Source organism: Phaethon lepturus, unplaced genomic scaffold (assembly GCF_000687285.1).
Source record: "Phaethon lepturus isolate BGI_N335 unplaced genomic scaffold, ASM68728v1 scaffold6417, whole genome shotgun sequence".
In the NCBI taxonomy this organism is placed as follows: domain Eukaryota; kingdom Metazoa; phylum Chordata; class Aves; order Phaethontiformes; family Phaethontidae; genus Phaethon; species Phaethon lepturus.
Window position 1 is genome coordinate 6,593 of NW_010553940.1, and position 10,911 is coordinate 17,503.

The 10,911-nt window shown below is 38.6% G+C and overlaps 1 protein-coding gene across 1 annotated transcript in view; it reads right to left on the reverse strand.

Moving 5' to 3' along the window:
- Nucleotides 1–9,820, reverse strand: part of LOC104624326 (M-protein, striated muscle-like) — a gene marked incomplete at its 3' end in the record, with an annotated part of 12,498 nt that extends 2,678 nt beyond the window's left edge. Inside the window, exons 1-3 of the mRNA XM_010291664.1 lie at nt 9,772–9,820; nt 1,690–1,823; nt 576–695 (exon numbers count right to left, since the gene is read on the reverse strand). Of these exons, the coding sequence (XP_010289966.1) occupies nt 576–695; nt 1,690–1,796 (227 nt within the window). The remainder of the gene's footprint in view (nt 1–575; nt 696–1,689; nt 1,824–9,771) is intronic.
- Between the last annotated feature and the right edge of the window lie 1,091 nt (nt 9,821–10,911).

The following is a 10,911-nucleotide window of genomic DNA, read 5'->3' on the forward strand; positions in this document are numbered from 1 at the left end:
TATATATTTCAAACAATCAAAGTACCAGAACCTGCAGATGTATATGATTTTTGCAATACAATTTCTACAAGGCAGAATTCATACTTGTAGTGTAAATTCTCTACGTCTTTGGTGCAGTCACTGTAGAACATGGCAGAGCAGAAACAGTCAAATGCGCTAAGAGGAATATTGCTGCCCACACATTTACTATAGGACTTCATATCAAGGCTGCTACTGAGACCTGACAGTAAGCCCTCTTGATATTAAGGAAAGCACTCAAAATGTTTAAATTGATCCAAACCAGAAATTCGGGAATAGTTGAGTAGTTTTGTTCAAAAATGAGTTTTGTATCCCAGGCAGATATTAATTTATTTTGGTTTTAAATCAGAGTGGGTATTAGGGGAACAACTCCGGGTTGAAATATAAGATTGAAAGTAACACTCAGTCATTTAGTATTCCAGCCAAAATAGATTAGTGAAGAAGAGTGACAGAGAAGCCTCCAGCCTTGTCAACTTTGAAAAGAGCCCTGGCAAAAAAGCGATACTAAATGGGACCAAAGCCACTACACAGGTCATATGGGACTAACAGAGCTTTACCTTTTCCTGGATTCTTGCATTGCTTCATGAGCCAAGGTGCGTGCCCTCCTGGCACAGAGTCTGCATGTCGTTTTTCCCAAGCCAGATGATTCATAATAAGCAGCCTGTCTGGAAGCAGCCCTTCAAATATAAAAGACATTGTTATAACCCAGCACTTCTGGTAAAACATGAACTCACAAAAGTCAAAGAAATTACTTTAAATGAGCTAAATACCATGACTGAGCACTGTTCAGTGAGAAACCTACTTTGCATTCCTCACTAACAGCACTATGGTGCTGATTCTCACTGGTCCTTCAAGGACTTAATGCCCATCATCTGTCATTGGGGATCCTTAGGCATTTTATTTCGTTCAGTTCTATTAAATTTATACTTATCTCGGTCTCCAATCATTCAAGTGCTGTGATAGCACTTCAGTGCATCACGAGGGTACCAGCCTAATACACAAATCACACAGGATCCCTATATAACATTGCCCGTTTCTAAATATTCCTGCATTTCTGTACTTCACATAACCTTCTGCATAAACTCTTCTCTTTCACAAGGGAAGCTGGACAGGATAGACAGCTAGTTAGGCTAGTTAGGCATCTTAATGACTGAGGAGGGAGGACAGTGATTCTCAAGCAACCGAGACTCAAAGCTCCAGGCTTTGAGATAGAAAGAGCGTGTATCTTGTGGCTAAAACTCTGAGATTTTGTATGAGAGGAGTTAAACCTTTATTTAATTTTTAAAAAAGAAACTGAATGACAAAAACTATAATTAGGAATAGTCAGCTTCAGGAGAAGGAATATTCTCATGTCATATGCAAGAATGGGTAAAAATTGTTTCTATGATTTACAATAAATTTCATGGCAATTTCTCTTAAGTCAGACTTTCAATCGGAGCCTAAAAGGAAGAATTTTCAGCTTGGAGGTAGTAAATAGGACACATCCTGAGCTAAAAGGTCTGTGTAGGTGAGTTGCAATGTGGAAAGTCTAGCTATGCTGGTGGGAGGCTATAGACAAGGAGCATCCCAATGGAAGGAAGTGGAAAACTATCTGAATATCTTGATTTTAAGACCTGATTACCCAAAATAGAAACCTCTCTATTCTCCATATGTGAAATACATGGCGCTTACTTCCTTGCTGCATATTCCTCAAGTACATATCTTGTCTGAATGTTGCGATAGGACTGATCAAAGTGCTTGTGCCTCCTCTGGTAAAACGGCACCGCTACTGACGACATACTTCAGTCTGTTACAGTCGGTAACTCCTGCAGAGAGTAAACTCACATTTAGCCATATATTTCAGACACCTAGGTTCATTACTTTTACATACATACACATATGTGTGTACAGGTACACGTGTATAAAATTCCCTCAGTTTATGACAAATAGAGCCATCAGTGATATACATGGGCACCTCAGGATGTAGTCTATCAGCCACGCAGTGAGCCATGGAATCATAGATGATTAGAACTAGAAGAGAATGTCAGATCATTTTCCCCTTCTTTGGAGATGTTATTTAAAACCTCCACAGAAATTTCCAGAAATGGAAATTTGACAGCTTTTGGGGCATTTTTATGTGTTTCAGCTCTCCACACTTCAAACCTTTTACTTTGTCCTCTGTTGCAATTTATGATGTTTCTTGTCCAATTCACCATGACAACAAAAAACAGACCGTATTCACCCACGGTGAAGATTTTGAAGATTTTGCTATTGAAGATTTTGCTTGCATCTCCTCTCAGCTCTCATGTTTAAACTGGCTCATCCAATCTTTTCTTGTGTGTTATTTTTTCTAGACCTTTGGTTCTACTAGATGTTATTGGCTTTCTCCAAAGCATAGCACAGTTTGATCAGTATTTGGATAGATGGTTCTCTGGAACATTCAGGGAGCTCCCAGAAGCAGTGTAGATAGGAAGAGCATATTTACAACTGAGCTGGACTTAAGCAAATTCACAACCACAGCGACAAAATAACCCAGAGGTGCCCACATCCCTTTAGGTTCATTAGAAATATGATGACAACTTCTTGCAAAAGTGGGGAGTGTTACCAGCCATGTCCTGAGTAGGTGCCAGCTTGTGTAACTACAGTCTACTGAGTAAGTCCCATTTACAGTCTCAACTGGATGTGGGGCTTTTTACTCCTGGGCCACTTGGCCTCAGTGGTGGTGAGGGATTCCGGGGGGAACTGAACAGCCAGCATGTTCCCCAAGAGATGGCTGCACTTCAGTGACAAAGGAAGCAAGTTCCTAATACCAAGTCTATAAAGCAGCTTGGGGCAAATCCTGAAGTTCTCAATCAGGCCAATTTCTGCAATAACATCTAATTCCTCCTGAAAGGTAAGGGGAGTGCTCTGTTGTTACACTCCCGTGCTGGAGAGCTGCAGTCCAGAAGCTGGGGCACAGGCAGAAGCATGGCTTGGGACCCACCTTGGGGCTATCCCTGGGAAGTGAAGCAACACTAGCTCATCCAGGGGCCATGTTAAGAGGATGTCAGGGTCCGGAGGGCAGCAGTGGACCTGTCTGACCCTGCCCAGCCTCCTCCATGGCTCCCCCCATGCTGCCCATGGCCCAGGACCCCATTTCATCCCCTGGGACCATCAGCCCTGCCACAGCAGCTCTGCAGCAGGGCTGGTATGCAGCTCCTCACAGCCCAGCCCTTCCCAGCCATGGGCCCCGCCAAGAAGAACCTGCCCATGAGGGAAATCCTCAGGCCCACACCAAAAGTCTGCATTTGTCATGAAAAGTCCCATAAGTAGGCAGCCTCATGAAGCACATAAAATGAAAGCTCAAAGGGATTTGAATAGAAATCTTATAAACTCATTTAGATACCACCTGAGCGCCTCTTACTTAATTTCAAAGGCACTGGTACTGACCAGTTTTAGGCTGTGCTTTGTTTCCTATCAAATAACTGGATATATGTGCTCTGAGGACAAAAACGAACAACACTCGTGTCAAAATTCAATTAATAACTGCTTCAGAAAGAAAGTGGTTTCTGGTAAAATGATATCTCGTACAAAATTGAAGAAATTCAGTCACTACTTCATTGTCAACTTTCAAATTCCATGTAATTTTTTATTTCATTAATCTTTTTACTGTGTAAAAAGTACATGCAATCAATGTACTTTAATAAAATATTGCTGAAAATAGAGAGTTTTAAATGTTTACTACTTATTCTGAAAGCAATGATGTTTTCTGTCACATAATGGAATTTTTATTAGTATCACATGTTTTGAAAAATCATTTGGCAAAATCCTCATTTGAGAATGGAAAACAATGATAAAATAGTTGAAAAATTACAGACATTATCAAGACTTTTGCATGAATTTTTAAAGTGTGACTTGTTAATGTTTTGTTCTAATTGCATTACTAACCAGATTGTATATACAGAAGAAATAATTTTCTACATTTCATTGCAGCAATTTGTTCTTGAAAAATGAGAACTATATTTCTTATACAACATGTCATATTTTTAGAAAGAAGAATGTAAGATGAGTCAGTGAAAGACTGCAGTTCTTAATTTAGCAAGTTTCTTCATTTTATGTGTTTGGTAATTTTGCCCGAACTGTATAAAATAAAACTCAAATTAAATTTTAAAAACCCATGTCTTATAGGCTAAGAAACTGAACATTTAAACATGGTAAAATATCTGTAAATACCATATTTCCAGCATATAGTATTTACCAACAAAAGGAAAGGCTAGTTATTGACTAAAAGTAGTTTAATAAATTCCAGCTCTGTCTAACTGTAAGTTTCATATATTCGAAAGCTGAGTCAGAAGTCATGACATTTTCACATCAGTTAGTTTTACTTTTCCAAGAAAAAGGTTTCTGCAGGAGAATACAGCAGGTATCTTTAATAGCAGATACATCTTATTAAAAAAAGTCATGAAATCCAAAAAGATGAGATTTTACAATTTATCACCTGATAGCTGCATCTTCTACATAACCTATAGTTACCTTTTCAATCCTTTTTCCAAGAGATATGAGAACGACAAGTCACAAGTTCAGGAATGAGAACTTTCGGCAAAATGCCAGACACTGCAAGACAAAAATAAAACAGGTTTACAACATTACTATGGGACATTAAAGAAATAGACTACCACATTTCTAGAGAAATAAAAAAGTTAACGTGACCCAAGTTAGTACAGCATGGTGCAGCACCTTGCAGAGATGCCAGCTTTGTTAGGTGCCCTCATGCAACGCTGAGCTGACATGGACCTATTAACTCATCATATGACACATTGTCTGAGTTACATGAACGCAGTTACACAGACCCATGAGCAGCCTTGGCTTCTTCTAGTTTTGGTATCTGTACATGACGTTATGCTATGCCTGCAGACATCAAATACTGGTTTTCTTACTGCTGTCTGTGTGACTATTGTGTATGTGACATTTTACTTCCCCTTTAGTTTTTATGTTAACTGGAGAGTTAATGGTGTAATGTTCCTTCTTTTCTATTTTTAATTAGCCATTTCACTTAAATGAAGGTGCAAAGGGCAAACCCATAGATTAAGCTGACTCAGCTGTTAAGTGCTACTCATGTTTGCATGTGGCCTAGTTAAACAATTCTGTGAATTTATCAACATGCTATTTATGTGTTGCTATGTATATAACTCCCACTGAAATCTGATGTATAAGGGTTGCAGAGTAATGCACATGTGTCTGGATGGATCACAGTCTGGGTTATTTTCATTTTTGAGACAGGGGAACACACCTTTGCCAAATGTGTTCAGCCCTTTCTACTGAATGTAGAACCTACATTTTAATTAGCATATCTTCTTCTATTAATCAGCACCCAGGGTTTCTCAAAAATTTGCGTTCAGATATTTTTCACTTTGACGCAAACATTCTTAGAATAGAAACAAGCATAGCCATCCTCTCCCAGCCTCCATACAAGCAATTAGCTGAGCTTGTTAGCAGCCAGACTCATTTTGCCTTCTGCTAACGCAGAGGGGAGCTGCCTGGCAACAATTCCAAATGTAATCATCATCATCAATTAATTACAATGATATTTGAAGAGTATGTATTTAATACTTAACAGTGCTGCAAACATGAGTATCTGAAGAGCAAAATCAGAGTCCCACTGTAAAACCAGCTTCAGCAGACTCTACAGAGCATATAGGGTATCCTGAGTTCATTGTAAGGGAAGTTTCTATTGTCTGCCTAGGAACAATGTGTCGGCTGTTTTCCCAGTTTTCCACTGATAAACATTTATGTGAGATATTTGAGATATATACTAATATTTAGTCAATCTACCACTAACAGAGTTAGATAACATGATAGGCAGATGACATCTTAGCCCCACTGAAGTTACTGATTTAAGTGAACCAAGGTTTTATTACTGGCTGAAGACCTAATTATACCGGCATGTCAATTGGTGGAATTGACTCAACAGCAAGATACAGGCAGGTCTGTCAGAGGCATTGGGAAAAAAAATATTTCCCCAATAGGAAATTGAAAATTCAACAAAAAAAGCATAAATATGCCAAGAGAAAGACAAATTAATTTTCTGGATAATTGTAACAAATTAAAAAGCAAATCTCAAGATTTATTCACCAGGTTCTTCTTGTATATCATTGCAAGAGTTGCAGAGAACTTGCTGAAATATATGGCCAGCGTGCCAAAAACAACCCTTGAACTTCACCCACACAGATCCTATTAACTTTCCTGGATTTCAAGAAGACCTAGAGTTACAGGACAAGACAGTCCTAAAACAGTCTCTCATCTGACCTTTACTTCTTTTGTTAAACACAGCACAATTGTACTCCTACTTTTTTATCATTATTATTATTGTTGCTGTTGTTGTTTTTATTATTCCTGTTTATTCCTATGACTGTAAATGCTGAGGACATCAGCAGGACTTAAACTGCATGTATCTATGTTCTGTATGAACCTCTCAGAAGACTAATTAAACCCAAACAAAAATATTAAGTCAGCCCAAATGTCCTTAAGGATTAATGATATAAAACAAAAATTAATGAGACTGTTCAAATCAGTTTACACAAATACACATTTTCATATGCTTAGTAGCATATATATAACAATTTATACTTGGTCATGAGTAAAAGGCAGAGTTCCCAGGCCAGGATATGCATAGTTTCATGCCATCGTAATACTGATTTGAATAGAAAGCAATAATCTAGGACCACGTGACAAGAGGACACATTCCTGAGCAGAGAAGCCAAGGGTCTGATATAGACATTGTTAGTCTGATAAGTGAGTTAATTTAAGATTTAAAGGACAGGCAGTAAATTCTAGCATGATCATTCACATAGCCTCAGAGAGCAGGCACACAACCAAATAAACTGATAGATGGGATTAACAAATGCCATGGGAAGGAGAACATGGTTGTGCTCACCATAGATAGACAACTTGCATTCCTAGACTCAGGAGGCTCCTGTGATGAGCGATGCACTATACATCATGCACTTTCTCTGTCTGACCTGTCAATGCTACACCATGTAACACACACTTTCTTTGCTCATCTCTGTCCTTGTCCATCTGCAGAAGTGCCAAAAATGATCTGCAGGTTCTTGCCTGCCCTCACGTAGCCTATCCTCTTCACTCTGGGTAAAAGATCAGTACATCCTGCTCCTACATGCATATCGTCATTCTTGATCTTCCTCCGTATGTCATCTTTCTTAAATATCTTTGACCATTTGTACTGACTTGAAGGTCTGTACTGTTTTTCCCATGACATAGGCATGGTTTTCTCTACCTGTCTGTAGTTCTGCTTGTTGTTCTCCACATTGTTCAAAGTTAAGTGCTTTTAGGAAGCCCTGTTTTGCCAACTTATACTTCCATGGTACATTAAAGCCCGTGATATTCAGCTGATAAAATATATTTAATTCCATACCACCTATATACCACAATGAAAAAGGAAAAACAAAAGAAAGGAAAACACCTTCTAGTCATCATTTGCTTCTAATGACCAGTTTAAAGAATTACCATATTGCCTCAGAAGACATGTGGTCCTTTCCAGGTTGTTATATCAGTCTTATAGAAATTGCAGTAGATAATAACATATGAAGATTTTTCCCCAGGAAATTTACTTTGGTGGAAATCTGGTAAAACCAGCATAAATCATTATGTAGCTCATAGACATTGCAGTCTAAACCAGAATGGGATGTAGAGGGTCTGATAACATCTTCCTCATTTTGGTAACGAATTTTTAAAATGTGTCTCCAGTCTTTTATCTCTGTGTGCATGTGTGTACTTAGATCTTACACACAAAATTACGCCCTGTGTATAAAAAAGGATGACGTTAAAAAACACAGTCTTCTGTCATTTTAAGATGCTTCTGTGTTTCCCATTGAATAGTTTTTTCCTTCTGCATAATAAGAATTCAGTTTTAACCTTTTTGACAACAGAATACAAAAAAATCTGAAATTAAAAAAGCATATAGAATTCCCATCTGCTTGAACCCTGTGGAATTCCAGCCATTACTCATCAAGCTTTGAGATTCCTTGTCTTGTCTTTTCTGATGTCTTCAGCTACATTTTCTGATGTCTTTAGCTACATCATAGATGGTCTTATGTCTTACTGATCACATCTCCTTTGTATGGGAATAGTATTATCCTAGTTTCACAAACTGCTTTTAAACAGAAATCTTGTGGATAAGTTCAGTCTAGTTCAAATCATCCCCAGAAGTACATGCCTTACTTTTCTCATTAAACCTAAAAATAGAGTTCTCTCATCAATTTCTAGTCATCTGAATATCCAACAAAGCAACATTTTCAAGCAGATGATGATACTGGCCATCACAGGTGTGTCTATTCTTTATTACTGATTTCATATATTTTGAATGATAGACTTCTAACATTTCACTACATCAAGTGATTCTGCTTGCAAAGACATACAGGTAGATTTAAGCAGTTTAATGCAATCGTTTGGCCGTAGTATATGTATGATTAATTAGAATGCACACCTTGACTTGTAACAGTCCCCAAATAGTTTGCTTCACCCTCTAGCCATAACAGCTAGTGTGGTGGCAATTTGGAATATACCATGGGTGGTCACAGTCATGGTCATAGCCACAACCCTTGATGGAGTTAACCATCAGCTTCGCTCTGTGGCAAGTAGGTAGAAGGCAGAACCAGAGGTACCCTTCCCTCCAGCAAGGTCATTGTTGTGGAGGTGACCACCAGTTCCTGCTTGTTGTCAGTCTAAAAAAAATGTAATTTTGTCTTTTCTATGACTCTCATGATGGAAGGGAGTGTAAGCCTCCAATCTGACTTCTCTTGCCATACCCCTGTTATAAGTTAAGCAGTATATAGCCCAGAGAGGGTACTTAGATAGATGCCTTCTTATGTATTCATGATCTTACACGACTAAGAATTAAATGAGGCTGAATTTGTCCACATTGACTTGAAAGCTTGCCATCCTAATACTCCAAATGCACAAAGAGTGGCAACATGTTCCAATAAAGTTTTAAGATTTCCCTTCTCTTGGCAAGTGTACTACATCCCTTCAGCTGGAAGCAAGGAATGTGAGACAGTGAAGTGGTCAAAGTCAGTCACTTCCCAACATCCCAACCTTCATTATCCTTTGTTACAATACATTCATTGGCACACAGGTATTGTCAACACACAGGCATAGTTTCAAGACCACGAACACAATTTCCCAAGATTCTATCAGTGGTATTTAGCTGGAATTTTCATGTGGCATAGAACATATCACATAGCCTAGAGCAATACAGACACCAGAAATGAGTCTTCTGAAGACATGTACTTGAAAGTATGGTAAGCAAAAAAAAAAACAGTAGAATATTCTGTCCTAGCTACATCCTATTCTTCAGCACGACAAATAGTTTTGCCAGCTACTATAGGAATTTATGCTTATTTATGTACATACTTCAAATAAATCCTGTTTTGTCTCTTTCTACAGTATAAACACACAAGAAAGTGGCATTGCCAATATATATGCAATTGGAGAAGCACATGTACTAATACAACTATGGATTGGTATAATGTAGTTCTTTATATGCAGAAAGAAACAAAGGAAATGTAATACACAACAAAATCAAACTGATTATGCACAGAATAGAACAATTCTACTTTTCTTTTTTGTTTGTCTTTTCATAAATCAATCTGTGTCCTGCTTATTGCTTGTTTTCCCCAAGAAAGGTAATTTATTTTTTACAGAAAAGCACCCAACATTCTCTCACAATCACTCTCATTTATTCTGAACAAGAAACACCTAGATGAAAAATGCACTTACCAAGGGATACAGAACAATTGTGAAGTAGAGAGAAAGACCAGCCTTTCCCAGCTTAGTAAATTCTGGCCGAGGAAAACAAAAATAATTCCCTGCTCTAAAGGCTACTGCCCCTTCACTCCCATTTAAGGGTAGATGCAATGCTATATTTAGAACCAACCAAGTGATTCTCCCAAACTGAGGCCAGTCTAATAAGCAATAAGGGTATAATATAAAGACAAAAGAAAAGCCCTAGCCCATATTAAGTTTTATATTGTATTTTAATAAAAAATAGACCTCATTCCTAAAAAAAAAAGCAGTTGTTTGTGTTAAAAGTGGGGTTTCTTTTCCCAACAACACCAAGCACATGGGAAACAGTTTAATGTCAGAAAACAGTTTGAACTTTTTATTTAGAAATCATTGAAGTTTTAAAATAATAAGTAACTTAGAAGACTGGTGAGGACATGTAAACTCCAGAATCTTATTAGCAGAGACATGAGATCCCCTGAGTGCCTCAGGCTGTAAAATGAGCCTCTCCGTTGCCTCCTTAAGAGCTCCCTGGATTTGAGAACATGGCTGAAATATGTTAAGACATAGCAATTATATAAAAAGCCTATTAACATGGGTCTTAAAGAAAGTCCAGTTCCTACTCACTACTTCCATGTCCGTAATGTCACCAGTCAACCCGAGAGAGATTTCTCTGTGTCTTGTAGGTAAAGTAGGAGTAATTTATACGCAGAGAGGCATATACAGGCAGAGGGCAAAACGCAGCCAAAGCACTTGATTCTATGAGACTCTGATGGTCCCTGATTACTACCAACTAAAACGGAGGTTTGGTGCCTATAGGGCTCCTAGATTTCTATCCAGAAGCTCCAAGGCACCACTGCAGTGGCTCCGACGTGCAGATGCGATGGGGTAGCAGCACTTGCTCTCCAGAGCTGGTGATCAAGGGCTCAGTCACCCTGCCCCATTCTGGTGGTGTGGAGGGATTTGTCCCATGATGTGAGTTCGTATGAGGGAAGGGGAAGGGGAAGGGGAAGGCGACTCTGACAAGGCTTTGTGACAGTGTGAAAAAATAATCACATTCCTCATATTCTGCCTGAAAAAAAAGGACAACACATGGGAAAACCTTGCTATAGGGCAGGCCTAATCACACCTCATGGT